The sequence below is a fragment of the Cricetulus griseus genome, chromosome 2, assembly GCF_003668045.3.
Source record: "Cricetulus griseus strain 17A/GY chromosome 2, alternate assembly CriGri-PICRH-1.0, whole genome shotgun sequence".
Taxonomy (NCBI): domain Eukaryota; kingdom Metazoa; phylum Chordata; class Mammalia; order Rodentia; family Cricetidae; genus Cricetulus; species Cricetulus griseus.
In genome coordinates, this window is record NC_048595.1 from 376,846,397 (window position 1) to 376,863,097 (window position 16,701).

Consider the following 16,701-nt stretch of genomic DNA (forward strand, 5'->3'; position numbering starts at 1 on the left):
GCCCCCAAGTATGTGCCGCCACCTCCACCCTGCCAAAGGTTTTTACATAATCAGTTAGGCAACAAGTAGATCTGTGTTTAGTTTTTCGTTTTTTAATATTTGGTTAAACAAAATACATCTTTGTAAACAAACCCAGCACAAGGCCAACAAAAAAAGAATAAAGCAAGAAAAAGCCTAGGGCTGTCCCTTACTGGGCATCAGGGTCAGGATGCGACTTCCTTAAAGGGAATGGAGCTTTTTGCCCTTGGGCATCAACATGGGTCCCTGTTCCTAAGCACCAGAATTGGATATGAACAGAACCAGCCCTGAAATGCTTAAGCGTCTTTGTACATCCCACTGGCTCATGGATTCCACGTGCATGGGACTTCTTTGCAGTGCCGTTTGCACAGGCCCAAGCAGATCCGTAGGGAGGAACCTCTTCCCAAGAAATGGCTTACTACCACCGACAGTGCCAATGGACCTAAGGGTCCTGCTGTGACAATCAGCAAGGTCGGCTAGAACATCTGGCTGGTAGTGATTGGAATGTCATTGTGCAGGGTCAGAGCTCCCCATGGTGCCAAGCAGATCTGGTGTAGAAAATGGTACAGATGACCGTGGTTGATTGTAATGCAGTAGCCACTTGGGGCCTCTGCTACTTGAATAGAAAACAGCTTTGTTGGATTGAAGATACATGTGCAGAAAAAGTGCTGGTGTAAACATGCACTCCAGTCACAGTGGGGAGATAGCCCCTGCTTCACCCCAATAAGCTTACTCAGGATTGACATGCAAGCCCCCAGGCTAGCTCTGCTGCCAAGGGAGAAACCTGGCCAGTGGGGCAGCTCTCAGACCTGCAGAGACCATGGCTCCCTAAGGGCTGGCCAGGTCACCTGTTCTGAAGGCCAACATAACCACATTCGTGTGTGGTATGGTATTTATTTTCCAAAATTACAGAAGAATGACCTAAAACTACTTGAGGTGGGGGTGAGCCAACCCTCAGTTTGTAAAGGAAACTACACAAAGATATCAAACGCAGAGCCTCTAGCATGATGCACACAACCAACCTGAGAGTCTGCTCCCACAACTCTAGAACCCAGGATGTCCCTGTCAGTCCTCGCTCTCAAACTAAGGCTCACCATGGCAGTTCCTCACCCAACTCTATCCCTAACTGTGGGATCTCATGTCAATGGTAGATGTGTTTCTGATTTTGCCGAAACGGGCCAATGAGGAGTACTGTCCCTCTTCATTGTCTTTTGCCCCAGCGCCTCCTAAGTCAATGTAGTGAAACGGTAGGGACATAATTGGAGTGAAAAGCTACCCGTGACTGGCTGTCCTAACGTGGCTTCTGCCACACATTATTAGGCATCTTTCCCACCATCGTCTTGCTGGAATACTGTGCAATTTACCTACTTTGGAATATCACAGCTTTTCATTATAAAACTCCAAGGCTGGCTAGGATGATAAACGAGCTAAGAGGTGGTATTATGGATTGCAGATGGCATGTGGTGCCACTGCTGGGGGTCTGACAAGTTTCCTGAGACGCTTATGTTCTGGGTCCTTTGAGCTAGTCACTGGGCTCTGCATGTACTGTATCCTCACCTCCTGGTGTCACAGGAGAGAAGGAGAGGCAACCTCCCTGTGAGCCTTGAGCATCAGTGACAAGTACTAGCAGAACCTGTGGTGAGTCCTCATAGAAGGGAAAATAAGCAAGCCCCCGCAAGGACCCCTCTTTTAGTTCCCTCTCTGAAATAAAAAAGGTATTCAATGGCTTGCTCTAAGTGTTCAGAGCTCCTACCTTCTTCCCCCAGGCACAAACAGTGCTTGGTGGTTCTGTGACAGTCCACACACCTGTCCTATTGCACTGGCAAATCTGAGGGGGAAACCCAATGAGATGTTTGAGGAGGTGGCTGGACAGACCCACTGCAGAGAGGCCACAGCACATCAAAGAGGGCTGGAGGGTTGAGGCAAAGAGCGGGTCCAGCAGAACTGTCACACATCTGCCCTCCAGCTCTGATGGGCTTCCACTTCTTCTGGTACCACCAGTAGGAGTTCACAGTTTTTTCCTCGCAAATGGTATTTTAGAAATTTCCTATGAAAGAGGGAACAGGCAACAAGAAATGAGATACTAGTGAGTCGAAGATTGCAGTCTTGGGGCCACCCATTCACCAGAATAGAAACCTCCCCATTTAAAGCCCATAGCAATCTTTTTTCATTTTATGACAAGGTTTCTCTGAATAGCCCTGGCTGTCCTAAAATTCACTTTGTAGACCAGGTGACCTCAAACTCAGAGATCCACCTGCTTCTGCCTCCTAAGTGCTAGGACTAAAGGCATGAATCACTACCACCCTTTGTCTATCTTAAAACTCCAACAGTGACTGACTTAGAGTTTCCATGTTTGGTTACTCCTCCATTCCTATTAAAATTCCAGTCTCAGTTTCTTCTCACTCTCAGATATTACTGCCATTAATGTGCTGGTGAATTCTTGAACACAGTGTAATGCTTATATTTTTGGTTGTGAGTCTAGCCTTTAATAGCTGAGCCATCTCTCCAGCCCCACAGTGTAGTCTAATGGTTACATATTCACAGGTTCTAAGTTTCAAACAAAATAGCAAAAAACCTGAGCCAGCTCAAGGTAAAGCACAACCTGAACAAGATCTCAGAAACCCAGAGTGAAAGAAGACCATCACCTGAAAATTATTCTCTGGCCTCCACACATGACCAGGAGCACACACATCTGAACATATACAATAATAAAGGGAGGCTGGAGAGTTGGCTCATGGCTCAGTAGTTCAGAGCACTGGCTACTCTTCCAGAGGACCTGGTTTCAATTCCCATAGAGTTCCAGGACAGTTGGGACTACATAGAGAGACTGTCTCTAACAAACAAAACAAAACACCTTTAGTCACAGAGAAACTTAACCCTGTCTAGACTGAATGTCCTCCTCCTCTCTCCCTCTCTCAAGATTTATTTTTATTTATTATGTATACAGTATTCTGTCTGCATGTATGCCTGAATGTCAGAAGAGGGCACCAGATCCCATTATAAATATTTGTGAGTCACCATGTGGGTGTTGGGAATTGAACTCGGGACCTCTGGAAGAGCAGTCAGTGCTCTTAACCTCTGAGCCATCTCTCCAGCCCCTATTCTCTTGTTTTTATATTTGAATATGATTCCAAGAAGGCAGGACAAGGATCCAAGGATATAGGAATTTCATTTCCTTTGTCAAATAACCAGATGAGCTTGACTTCTGCAGCACAGCAAGCTAAAAGCCCGGCAGCCCAGCCTTTGGGGGTCACCTGAGCTCACTCTCGCCTCCAATCCACTCCGGCATCTTGAGTTTGGAGTCAAGGTTGTAGTAGGCCCCTCCCACCTCACGAACGCAGATCCAGTGCTGCCTTTTGAGAGGCAACTTGAGGGGACCCCAGCACAGGCTGGAGGGCAGGTTCATGATGAAGCCCATGACATTAGTGAGAGCGATGACACCCACGTCCCTGCAGGAGAGAAAAGGTGTCAGGCTCTGGGGCAGCCACTCTTCCGGGGTTGCCCCATTCACTTGGGGGTTAGCATCAAGTTTGGTTCTCTACCTGCGCTTGTCCCACCAAACAGCTTCATAGCCTTTGGTTTGAAGTGCTGCCATGATGACATTCACATCATAGTTCCCATTTCCCAGCATGCTCTTCTTGTGGGGCGTCACCATAGTATTTGGAGACAACCTACAATGTAAAAGGAAAAGCTTAGGCTTGCTGATCTGCCTGGCTTCCCCAGCCTTGGACCACCAGAACAACATGGTGCATGCAGCACTGCCCTGGAAGCGGGTTCCCTTGGCAGAACGGTCCCACAGGTTTCTACCTAAGCGCTGCATGCCTAGCTCCTGCTCACCTAGAGATTACCTCTCCAGTGTAAAACAATTCAGGAAGGTTGAGAACTATCTGGCCTTTGGGAGGAGTGTTACAAGAAAGGAATGACCCCAAGAAATGATCCACCAGCTGGGTGGTGGAGGCACAAGCCTTTAATCCCAGCACTAGGGAGGCAGGGGCAGGTGGATCTCTGTGAATGAGGCCAGCCTGGTGTACAAAATGAGTTCCAGGACAGCCAGGCTACACAGAGAAACCCTGTCTTGAAAAACAAAAAAGAAATGATCCACGGAAGTGCTGCTTTCCTTTATGAACTACTGTCACCACAGCCTTCCTACTGCTGCTACTTCTGACTTGATACAAACTTTTTAAAAAAACACTGACAAAGTCAGGCATGGTAGTGGTGGCAGTACATATCTTTAATTCTGGCACTGAGGAGGCAAAGGCAGGCAGGTCTCTATGAGTTCAAGTCCAGCCTCATCTATTTAGTGAGTTGTAGGCCAGTCGGATCTACACAGTGAGACCTTCACTGTAAAGTAAAAAGACACTGCTGATATGTTTTAAATGGCATACGGAGCAACTGTTACTCCTGCTTTTTGCAATTTAAATGCTCTATTTCAGACTTGTACTTCAGTAATCGTTAAATATTCAAAGGTGTATAGTAGCTGAAACAGGCAGCATAAATGCATGAACTAGAGCCAAGTGAAATGCAATAAAAACTTAATGAGAGCTATATTAAACTGGAATGTAGAACCCTTCTATGGTATGCAGTGTGCATGTGTGTGTGTGTGTGTCTATGCATGCGTGCCTTCGTGTATCCCGGGAAAAAAAAAATTAAAAGCACAAAGAACCAATTCAAACAAACAAACAAACAAACAAACAAAAAAAAACAGGTGAATCTCTGAGTTTGAGGCCAGCCTGATCTATAGACTGAGTTCCAAGACTGCCAGACTGCACAGAGAAGCCTTGTCTTGGAAACAAACAAAAAACCTTAAACCAGGCAAAGAAAACTCAATTGCAGCTCTGGTGATCTACTCAGCTTTTAACTAAGGTCTCCATACTAGCTCAGGCTGGCCCTGAGATTAGGATCCTCTTGCCTCAGCTCCAATCCTCTTTCCAGGATTATAGGTATGCACCACCCCACCTATTTCAAGCTCTTTTTATTGCTCCTTTTTGCAATTCCATTTTCCAGCCGAGGCCTGTACTGAAGGCATTTCCAATCCTATTATTTAGTTTTCACAGTCTTGACAAACCAGAAGATGGGAAGGCAGTGACGGGAGGGTCAGCATATCTTTTTGTTGTTGTGGTTTTGGCACAGTGTCTACATAGCCCTGGCTGTCCAGTAACTCACAGAAATCTGCTGCCTCTGCCTCCCAAGTGTGGAGTGTGAGCCACATGATGATGGGTCGCTATATCTCTAACATCCCTGTAAAGGGGAAGAAAACGTGGCAGGTTCCTCAGGAAGGAAGATATCCAGAGGTTGCCACCGAGTCATTTCCGGAGAATATATCTACTTTGGGCCAAAAAAAAAAAAAAAAAAAAAAAACTAAAACATTAAGAAATCTTGCTTAAGCCGGGCGTTGGTGGTGCACGCCTTTAATCCCAGCACTCAGGAGGCAGAGGCAGGCAGATCTCTGTGAGTTCGAGGCCAGCCTGGTCTCCAGAGCGAGTGCCAGGATAGGCTCCAAAGCTACACAGAGAAACCCTGTCTCAAAAAAAAAAAAAAAAAAAAAAAAAAAAAAAAAAAAAAAACAGCATCTGTAAAAGAAATCTTGCTTAAAACAAAACAAACAACAAAAAAACTTCAAACATAACAGCTGTACTGATTTGGGGTGGGTGTTAGCAGTGTTGAAGCCTTATTCATGCCAAGCAAGCACTCTGCTAACTGAGCTATATCATGAGCCCTATTTTTCAAAAACAAACATGCTCTTGGCTTTGTTAAAAATTCTCCAATCGCAGGGGATGGTAATGTACACTTGTAATCCCAGCAATCAGATGACAGTGTGAGATGCTGTCTCAAAAAACAAAATGGGGGGGGGGGAGAGGCTGGAGAGACAGCTCAGAGGTTAAGAGCACTGGTTGCTCTTCCAGAGATCCTGAGTTCAATTCCCAGCAACCACATGGTGGCTCACAACCATCTGTAATGAGATCTGGTGCCCTCTTCTGGCCTGCAGGCATACATGCAGGCAAGACACTGTACATAAAAATAAATCTTAAAAGGGGGGGGGGGGCAGGTGGTGGCACACGCCTTTAATCCCAGCACTTGGGAGGCAGAGGCAGGATCTCTGTGAGTTCAAGGTCAGCCTGGTCTACACAGCCAGGACTACACAAAGAAACCCTGTTTTTGTTTTGTTTTTTTAAGGTTTTATTTATTTATTATGTAAACAGTCTATACAGTCTTCTGCCTGCATGCCAGCAGAGGGCACTGCATCTCATTCAAGGTGAGCCACTATGTAGTTGCTGGGAATTGAACTCAGGACCTTTGGAAGAACAGTCGGTGCTCTTAACCACTGAGCCATCTCTCCAGCCCCAAAAACCCTGTTTTGAACCCTCTAATCATCCCCAAAAGGTCTCATGTAGCCTAGGCTAGTTTCAAAGTCACTATGTAGTCGATGATAACTTCAAATTCCCGATCCTCCTGCTTCTAACTCCTAGGTGCTGGGAATGCTAGGCTTGTACCACTTCACTGTGAGCCACCACACTGAAGTCAGGTGACTTTAACTGACTTATCCATGAGCACTAACAACTAAAGAACTAAGTTCAAACCTGGGTTCATGAGAATCCAGTCATATTGCTTACAACGGAGACCCAAGATTCAGGGTGGGAAGGGAGGTGGTATCAGGTTGCTAAGAAAGGTCTGTGGGTCCTGAGTCCTGAGGCTGAAACATGCAGGACTAGGTCAAAGGTTCTCTCCTGGCAGTGGGAAACAGCAGCAGAGAGGAGGCCAAGCTTGGGGGTAGCAGATCCTTTCTCTCAACCCACTCCTCAGGAGCCTATTGTGTGGCTTCAATCTTTCCTGGAGAGTCTCTGACCAATACAAGGAAGATGACACCACCAGAAATAAGGCTAAGATTTGGACCTCCTATTGGTTACCTCCCTGCAGGTTCCCGCCCGAGGCAGTGCTCTCCTGAGTCTCCCAATTCCATGCTCATTATTGGGCACTCTGAGAGGCACCTAATATTTCAATACAGTAACAAGAGGTTGAGCCAGCAAGTAAAGCAGCTTCCTATAGAAACTCCATGAGTCCCCTAGCACACAGTCTTCATCCTGAGTCTAAAGGAGGTTTTACTTTGTGCTTTGGTGCTCAACACCAACAACTATACAGACATCTGTTCTGAAGGCTTGCTTCATCAGGACTGCTGTTCCAAGATCTCTTGTCCTGCTCTCAGCTCTTTAAACATCTTGTTAAGATTCAGACCCTCTCCTGCCTATTCCCACTCTTTCCTAACTGGAGACCCCCCCGTTTCACACTGACTTTTGAAAGACTCCCAAACTCATCTCCTTGCCTCCAAACTCTCCTTCCCACAGTTCAGTGCACAATTTCTGCCACACTCACTAAGGCATCATTTCAGCCCCTTCTCCAGGACAGACAGTACAGCACACAGCCTGGTTGGCCAACTCCAGGTCCCACCCTATTCAACCCACTGCTGTCCTCTCCAGGGAGCTTGGTTTACTTCAGACACAGAAAACTATGTGGCCTTTAGTGGTTTATCCTACTTCTGTTACAAGCCAAATCCTACAGCTTCTTCAAGCTTAACCTCACATCCTCATCCACAGAATCCTTCCCGACTCTGAAAATGGAAGGGGACTCAGAGGACCCCATAATCCAAGTCCATCCAAACACCATCAGTTTATTAAAGAATTCACCTGACATGCATTCAAACAGTGAGTCCCTGAAATTCTTTTAATGCTATCTCTCAGCCAGGCATTGGCATCTAATAAACACATCCAAACTGATCAATATAGGCGTCAACATCTAGCACTTGGGAGGTGGAGGGCCAAGGATCAGCGTCATCTTCCTACATATAACAAGTTCCAGACTAGTTCGGGCTACATGAGATCTCCTTTCAAAGACAAATTCAAACTCATCAATATAGGAAATGCTAACAATTTCCATTCCATTCTACAGGGCTGGTCATTTGAAGAAGAGGGATTGTCTACCCCTAATTCTTCCCGCTTGCCCCACAAAAGTCCTTCCTTTTACTTTTAAGGATAACTAACCACTGGGTTAGCTCCTTCACGGGCTTTATCATTTAATCCTTCTACAATCTTTACTGTAAATAAGGAAGCTGAAGTGCAAAGGTTACAGCGACTTGCACAGTCATGCACAGCTGCCAGGTAGTGGCATAGCGAGGCTCTAGCTCTAAGAGGACACTGAATTGCCCATGGTCACTTCCCCACAATAGTCCAGCAGCACTCCACCAGAGCCTCCTGGGTAGTGAGTGCTGCCCAGAACTGCCTTGCTGGTCTCTACAGAAACCCTGGAGGCTTACAGCAAGCCTCTGGTGTTTGCTATTACAGCAAACTTGGGGGAGATTTGAAAAGCTTAAGGTGGGCTCCAGCCTAGGTTGCCACTAATGCTTCAGTCCCCACCAAAGTCACTACTATGCCTGCTATGATGGTGATTTTGGATTTTAAGGAAGAGGGAGAGAGAGAGAGAGACTTCATCAATTTTTTTCTTCCTTAATTGTTTCTTTCATCAGAGTTTCCTGGTATGTTCTCATAGGAGTAGGTACATGTCAACTATTCCCATCACGGGCTTGGATGAACTACTTCAATCTCTAGAGGTTAATAATCAGCACTTTAGCCAGGCAGTAGTGGCACACACCTTTAATCCCAGCACTCAGGAGGCAGAGGCAGGCCAATCTCTGAGTTTAAGGCCAGGCTGGTCTACAGAGTGAGTTCCATGACAGTCTCTCTCTAGGGCTACATAGAAAAGACAAGGGCTACCTTGTCTCAGAAACCAAAATAAACAAACCAAAATAAACAAAAAACTTCAGCACTTTTCTTAGTTTCTTACCTTCTCAAACTTTTAAATGTGGCTCCTCCCATGTGTCATCACTGAATGAAGGTGGAGAAACCAAAGTGCTTTCCCTTTGTGACCATTCACCAACATGCCCAACCTTCTGGTTCCTCGTTTCATTAGGATGTTCCTCTGTTACCAGGCTAGTTTCTGTCTAATCAGAATTTACTAACTATTCTATTTAGAAGCGGAGTGCACAACTAGCTGCAAAAGCATCTATCTGATCACTAAAATAACGGGGAAGGGCCAAACAAAATGTTTCAGGCCCAAGCATTTCCAAAGTAGCCTAACAAAAAAAAAAAAAAAAAAAAAAAGTAGCACCTAGCTACTACAAGGGCTGGAGAGATCCAGGTTTGGTTCCTAGTAGGCACATGGCTGCTAACAACCATCTGTAACTCCAGTTCCAAAGAATCCAACACATGTAAGTATTGCAAAGACATTCATACAGGCATGTAGTATGAATAATAAAAACCCAGAGACAAATATTGGGGTTAAAGCTAAAGATCAAAGAAACAAAATGGACAACTACTAGGGAGTTCTCATCTCTACCATGCTCAGACCAAAGAGGAGATCTACCAAACCTCAGACTCCATGAACTCCTGTCTCCTTCTGCCTTATATCCCTCTCTAGCACTGGGATTAAAGGCGTGGGATACAAAATACTAGGATCACCTTTGTGTGAGCTCTGTTTCTCTTTTAGACTGGATCAATTTCATGTAGCCCAGGATGGCCTTGAGTTAACAGAGCTCTGCCTTTCTCCCAAGTGCTGGGATTAAAAGTGTATACCACCAATGCCTGCCCTCTATGGCTGTGGCTAGCTTTGCATTCTGATCTTTAGGAAAGCTTTGTTAGATCTTAAACAAAATATCACCACACAGGCAAAAAAAAAACAAAAAACAAAAAACAAACAAAAAAAAACCCTTTTACACATAAAACACAGTAAATAAACAATGTTACTACAAGCTGATGTGTACAATGGCAGAACACTTGCCAAACATGCATAAGGTCACCAGTTCAATCCCCAGCACCACAAAAGACAAAAAGCTATTCTATGAGTTCACCTCTAAGCCCTTCCTTTTCAAAGCGCGCGCGCACACACACACACACACACACACACACACACACACACACACACACACGTATTAAAGTGTATGAGGTGAAATACACACTGATGACATGTGCCCACTGTCTGAGGTGTCTTCTCCAGGATCAAGCCTCAGTTACACCTAACCCGCCTCCCTTGCTGCTGATCAGCTTTAGCTTTAAATTCTTACTCTTGTCTATTCCTAGCATGAGTCATCTCATATCCACAACTCTATTAAAACTCCACCCTGCTTTTATATTTCTCCTCCTTTAACAGGCTAAAACTCAACTGCTATGATGAACTTCCTCCCAGCAAATGGCTCTTATCATTACCCTCCCGTTTCCACCACTCGTGAGCCACATGTTTAAATCAGTGTGGATTAACCTTGTCAGCTTTCTTCTCTTTGAATACCAGTTTCTTTTCTTTTCTTTAAGGTTTTGTGTTTATGTGTGTGTGCCCCCCACACACACACACATACGCGCAGCCTGCACATTGTTGTTTTGCCTGCATGCATGTTTGTGTGAGGGTGCCAGATCACTGGAACTGAAGTTATAGACAGTTGTGAGCTGCCATGTGGGTGCTGGGAATAGAACTCAGGTTCTCTGGAAGAGCAGCCAGTGAGTGCTCTTAACTGCTGAGCCATCTCTCCAGTCCCATGAATGCCATGGTCTTCTAAAGAGACCATCTATTCATTTCTAAACTGCTCCAGTGTCCATGGCTCTCTCTGCACCTCAGTCTCTTAGACCAGTCCCACAAACTGCCCTGAGGTGCCCTGCTTAACTTGTTTTCTCTGCAATACTTCCCAGTACCTGGCACACTGCAAGTGGTTGGTCTTCTCTCTCTCACCTCTTTTTCCTTTACATTTTCTTCTAGATTCCTTCCAACACTGGAGCGAGGACGACATCCCTACTTACCCACACAGCTAAAAATGCTCTATAATATAACTCCTTTTCTAGAATTCTCTTAGGTCAACCTGTACTGTGCTGATTGGGAAGACAGAAACAACACAATTTGCAAAAGCTTCGAAAGGAACAGGGCCCTGGTCCCTCATGGGTACTCAGCAGATATGCAGTATCTTTCACTCAGGGAGAACTCATCTGAAAGACGCCCACTGTTACCCACAAACACTCGATGATGTGGCCCACACCCAGAGTCCAGCCCACTTCCTAACTGGAAAGGCAGCTACTTAAGTTCCTGCTTCTCTGACAAGCTTTTCCCTTGTGCAGCAAGCAGCCGGGAGGCAGGCCCTGGAGCTATAAAGCTTGGTCGCAAACCCAGCCATTAGCAACTACAAACTCCCAGTCCTGATTTCTTCTTCTAGAATATAATGGGAAACAACAGAGCCTACCTCCTGAGCTGAATATGAGGACTCAGCTGCCGACACAAAGGCTGACCTCAGAATGGCGCACAGTGTTGATCTGTAAGTGGTCTCAAGATAGTTAACTCCTCTGTCAGTCCAGGAGCCAAACTCATAGAGGTCAAAATCTGTCAACCTGAGTACAACTAACTACATAATATGACTAACTAACCTGTAAATAATCTAACATTTATTTACTGGTGGGTAAAACTAGGCAACTCCATAATCTTGTCCTGCTTCCTCAGATCATTGCTAAGGTTGCTCTGAGGTTGTCAGTATACCCTACAAAGTACCAAACATACTCAGGTACTCATGGTGAGTCATTTCCTTCTCCCTGGTTATAGATTAGGAAACAATTCAGAACTGCCCAGAAGAAACATGACAGCTGCCCAAAAGGAAGCAGTCAGAAGCCTGTGTCCTCCTTTCTGTCACGTGACTGGATGGTCAAAGACACATTTTCCTAAGGAATGAATTCTAAGTGCAGATAGTGGTCATAAAGCAAATGGCACATGTGTCCTGCTAAGGCAAAGGTAGACTATGGTCTTTATTGGCACTGGGAAAGAATTACTCTCATTATAGTTGTGTAAGAGCACTCAGGTTGGAGCTCTTTCCAGAGAGACCTATGGTTCCTTCAGGATAAGTGGTCCACACCTAGGCTCCACAAATCACCCCAAACAGGCTGATTCTAGCCGTAATGCTGTGCAGCAGCTATTTTGTCTCTAAATGAGGATTATTAAAAAGGTCCTCTGGAATTTCAAAGCATCCATGAACTTGCTCTGCCTGAGATCTGGGTATACCAAGCCTTTTCCAGCTGCAGGGATAAGACAGGCTCACCGTCAAAGCTGCCACAGACTGCAGTCATGCTGCTCGGTACAGCAAGATGCTACACAACTCTCAAGGCCGCTGGTAAAAGACTTTTCAAAAGCCAAAGCAATGGGCATAAAGCTGAACTCTGACCACTTGTGGAGTGATGTGTTTGTTCTAAGGGGCCCAAAGGCAATCATTTTTCTTTTGGGGACATAGTGCTAGGGGCTGCACCTAGGACCTTCTGCATAATGTGCACACTCCATCATCACTCAATTTCTCACCAGCCCCAAGAAGGTCACCATACAGCAGCAGGAGAGATATAGAGTGGGCTCCTCTCACAGCTCTGCTGTTTAGAAGCTGCTTAGGACAAATTACTCTGTCCATTTCTCTGTCAGTAAAACAACGGTGAGGAGCATCATACAAAATAATGTATGAAGAGCACCGCAGCCAATGCATGGCCTCAGAAAAGCTATGCACTCTGGGTACACTTTTCTTGTGGTGCCCATCACATCCCACCTTTGGTGACAGTTGCCTGTGGATGAATCTTGTCTCCCTTCTAGACTGTAAATTCCTTGGTAACAGGGTCTGGAAGGGAGGCATTATATCAGTGACCACCAGCAGAGATATGAACCTGAACTCAACCCTGAGTCCATGGCTTGTTGGGTTATTTGGAGGAAATTAAGGAGCTCTGCAGAGCTCTGTCTTCACCACAAAATGGGAGTAACACACACAACATGGAGTCCCCTATCTGACCAGATTCGTGGTAACAGCACTACTGAGGCTACTCCACAACAAATGGACCAGAGATGGTGATCATCTCCCATTCCTGTCCTCCTTATGGTGTCAGACAGCATCCAATTCCAAACCTGTAGGTTTGAAGGTTTCTGTCCCTGAGGCATTGAACCACCCACACAAATTCAGAAATACCAAGAAGTGGGGATCGAGAATGCCAAGCAAGGGAGCCTTACCTCTGGAAAATCTCCTGCAGCGTTTCCCTCGTGAAGGCATTGCTGTCCTGGAAGACATTGTTGAGGGCGTGAAGGGCACAGAGCTCCCTGCGTTGTTTCTCATGGTAGATTTGTGGGGGTGCTGCCTGGGGAAGCTCCAAGGATTCAGATTTGGCCTTGTCTCCTTTCCATGGCATGCAACTCATGTTTTTTGATTTAGGTTCCAGACAGAGCTGATAAACACCCCACTCCTTCCCTCCTGATTCAGAAGGTCTAGGCTTCTCTGTTTTCAGATTCCTGAGGGTTCACCTTATTCTCTAGTGTCCATGATTTATGCTTTGTCACTGGGAGAAAAGGTTGGAATCAAAAGGGAAAAAAAAATCCACCTCTTCTGTCTTCTTGATAGAAAAAAAAAACAAAACTTTTGGATTAGTTTATTTAGCCACCACTTTCAAAGTGCAGAATTTAAAAAGAACATATAAAACGCAAGATTCCTCCCTTTCACTACCCTCCCCTCCTACCCCCTTTGGGGGGGGGGTGGAAAAAAAAAAAACACGTTTTCCTGACTGTGTTTTCCTCTCTGCAGATGCCAAGTAGGCCTCAATGCAGGAGGGCAAAACCGAATGGGTCACATCGCTCCTTTTCTTCCATTTCGTCCGAATCTCAACGCCACAGACTCCGAAGACTGATGAAGAAAACGCCCGATGCCAACAGCTAGCGAGGGCCTGCGGGCGTGCGGTCGCGGGCCGCGCGGGGGCTTCGGGGACAGTTTTCCATGCCCGCCGGGAGGCTGGCGGACTCGGCCCAGCGGAGGAGACGCTTTGCCTCTGTGCGGGCGGAGCCGCGGGAGGGCCGGGGAAGGGGAGCGGCGTCCGGGGCGCCGCGGCAAGGAGGTCCCGCCTGGCCCGCGAGGGTGCGGCCGGACGCCCGCCTCGCCCCACGCAGTCCTAGCCCACCCGACTGGCCGTACCCGCGGCGACCCCCTGTCACGTGAGGCGACCTTTGGCGCCCTCTCCTTGCCAGCCTCACGGGGACCGTTCGTCGCCCCTTCGCCTTCACCGGGAGCTTTCTGGTCACCACCTGGGCCGCCCGCGGGCAAGCAGGAGGCAGATCGGCCGGGCACGCGCACCTGAGCCCGACGTCAGCGGCGCTCGCACGGCGCGCGCCCCAGACACGCCCCCGCGCTGACCCCGCCCGCCAACCTCGCGTCACCCCTGACGTCCGTGTGAAGCCTGCGCCGGCTGCAGGGGGATGTCCCCGGGCTTGTGGTGCAGGGAGCGGACCCGCAGGGCTGCAGTAGCTTCTCTGCAGCTCCGCCTCGGCTCCGACTCCCGCCTGGACGCCGCATGGCCCTCCTCCGGGCGGAGTGCTTTCTTGAACCTGGGTAGCGGCTGCTGCCCTGGCTCACTTATATTCACCGGATTTCCAAACATTTTACCAACGCGGTCGGGCATAATCTTGGTTGGTGAACCCGACCGCCTCCTGTTTGAGCGCTGGAGGGCAGGAGCGTCGCCGGGAGTCATATTTCAAATGGAAACGAGCGTTCTATTTCAGATCCTTAGTGTCATATTCACGTTCACTCCACACAAACCACTCCCTTTTGCTCTGCAACCTCCTCTTGGTGGCTGTCACTAGGCCTTCCTTTTTGTGTTTTCTTCTTTCCTTTGTGTGTGTGTGTGTGTGTGTGTGTGTGTGTGTGTCCTAGCCCAGCTGGCCTCGAACTCATTAAATGACCAAGAATACCTAGTTTGTGCAGGGCCTGGTACTCTACCAACGAGGGCTTCCTATTTTCTGAGTTTAGCTGAGTACATTGTGTAAAAAGGCAGACTATTTGAAGTTTCCCATAAATTTAAATTGTCATTGTCTCTAGCTCCCTTCTTTTTGGATTTTTGTTTGGAATACAACAGATTTACACTTTCAAAGCGGTGGTTTCCCAACACCTCAAAAGACTATTCCAATCAACATTGTTGTGCTATAAGTGATTACCACGTGGTAGGGAGTCCTCTGCCTCTACCTAAACTATTTATAAAAGTTTCTGTGATTTGTAAACCACCAATCAATTGCAGTGTACTTACATAGGATTTAGCTCCTAGGGACTTGCTGGGCAGCCAGCATTATTATAAATGCTTTGTATATATAAATTAACTCGTTTACAGACAAGTGTCACATTAGGCATTTCTCTTTTCGAGGGAGAAAACTGAAGCACAAAGAAGTTGATTAAGTTGTTTGAAATCACTCTGTCTGTAATGAATTAAGGGTTTGAACTTGGTCTAAACTATTTTCAGAATGAGAATCTAAAGATGGATAGGGAATTAACCTCTAAAATGTCACTTTTTACAGTTATTCCCCCTTTCAATTCAAAAAGCAACTGCTCCATATATCCTTTCTGGGCAAAATCCTATAGTGAGAAGGATTTTTTTTTTTTCAGTCAGGTATCGATGTATTCTGAAACTGAACTCTTCCTACTCATAAGATGTAAATATCAACTGAAGCAACAGAGTTAGCATGACTGGCGCTCTGCTCACACCCTCAGACAAGCAGTGATCAAACACCAACTGAATTCTGAACACCTGGAAATACTGTCAGAAGCCACAAATATAGGGCTATGGTCTGCAAGGCTGCCTCTCACCTCAGGTGCTACTTAGGAGTCTGAACCTCCGGAATTTCTGGCCCACCTGCTCTATAAACATTCTCACAGCCCTTCCTAGATCTAACTCAATCTGCTACAATAGTTCACTTAACCCAGGGATGCACTATACTTTTGTTTATCAGTTTATTACTAAGGATAACATGAAGTGTACAGAGAAACAGTCAAATGATAGAGAGATATAGTAGAGTATGTGGGAAAGGGCTTCCAGGCCCATTCTGGTTGAGACATCCTCAGAAACCTTCTTAGGGCTTGGGAGTTGATTCAGTGAATTGCTTGCAGCATGTGAGGACCTGAGTTTGGCTCTCCAGCACCCACATAAAAAGTCAGGCAAAGAGTGCATGTCCCTTGTAATCTCAGGTGAAGTATGAAGGTCCTTAGAGTTTCCTGGGCAGCTAGTCTAGTCAAATCAGTAAGATGAGAGACTTGTCTCAAAAATAAGAGGGGGGCCTGGAGAGATTTACACCAGTTAAGACCACAGAGTTCTCAGCACCCACATGGCACTTACAGCCATCTGTAACTCCAGTTCCAGGGGATCTGATACCCTCTTTCAACATCTGTGGGCACCAGGCATGCACATGGTGCACATACATACACAGGCAAAACAGTTATATTCATAAAATAAAAATAAATCGCTCTGTGTCTGTCTTTGTCTTTTTCTCTTTTTCTCGTCTCTCTTTCCTTCCCTACTCCCTTACGGTCCTCCAATAAACTTTCTACATAATAAATAAATAAATCTTTTTAAGCATAGTATTATGATCCATGCCTTTAAGGCCAGTACTTGGGAGACAGAGGCAGATGGATCTCTGTGAGTTTGAGGATACATATGATGGAGATTGGGCTGGCAAGATGGCTCTTCTAGTAAAGATGTTTGTTGTAAAAGTGCAAAGACCTGTGTCTGATCACCAGAACCTATGTAAAGATGCAAGGAGGGAACCAACTTCACAAAGTTGTCTTCAAGGTGTCACATGTGTGCATGGCATATGTGTCCACCATATAAGCACACA

At 46.3% G+C, this 16,701-nt stretch overlaps 1 protein-coding gene across 3 annotated transcripts; it reads right to left on the bottom strand.

The window, feature by feature from the left end:
• Window positions 1–70: 70 nt before the first annotated feature.
• Window positions 71–14,168, bottom strand: Josd1 (Josephin domain containing 1). Of its 3 annotated transcripts, XR_004768608.1 has the most exons (5): window positions 13,069–14,163; window positions 3,561–3,689; window positions 3,273–3,467; window positions 867–2,065; window positions 71–802 (listed from the first exon to the last, which is right to left on the bottom strand). XR_004768608.1 is itself a non-coding variant. In XM_027404020.2 (4 exons), exons 1-4 carry the CDS (start codon window positions 13,251–13,253, stop codon window positions 2,055–2,057), a joined length of 510 nt encoding a protein of 169 aa, XP_027259821.1. In that variant the 5' UTR covers window positions 13,254–14,168; the 3' UTR covers window positions 71–2,054. The 3 variants fall into 3 exon arrangements, 2 of the variants coding, with proteins under 2 accessions (XP_027259821.1, XP_027259820.1); XM_027404020.2 differs by having other exon boundaries at window positions 71–2,065; window positions 3,283–3,467; window positions 13,069–14,168; XM_027404019.2 differs by having other exon boundaries at window positions 71–2,065.
• Window positions 14,169–16,701: the final 2,533 nt, after the last annotated feature.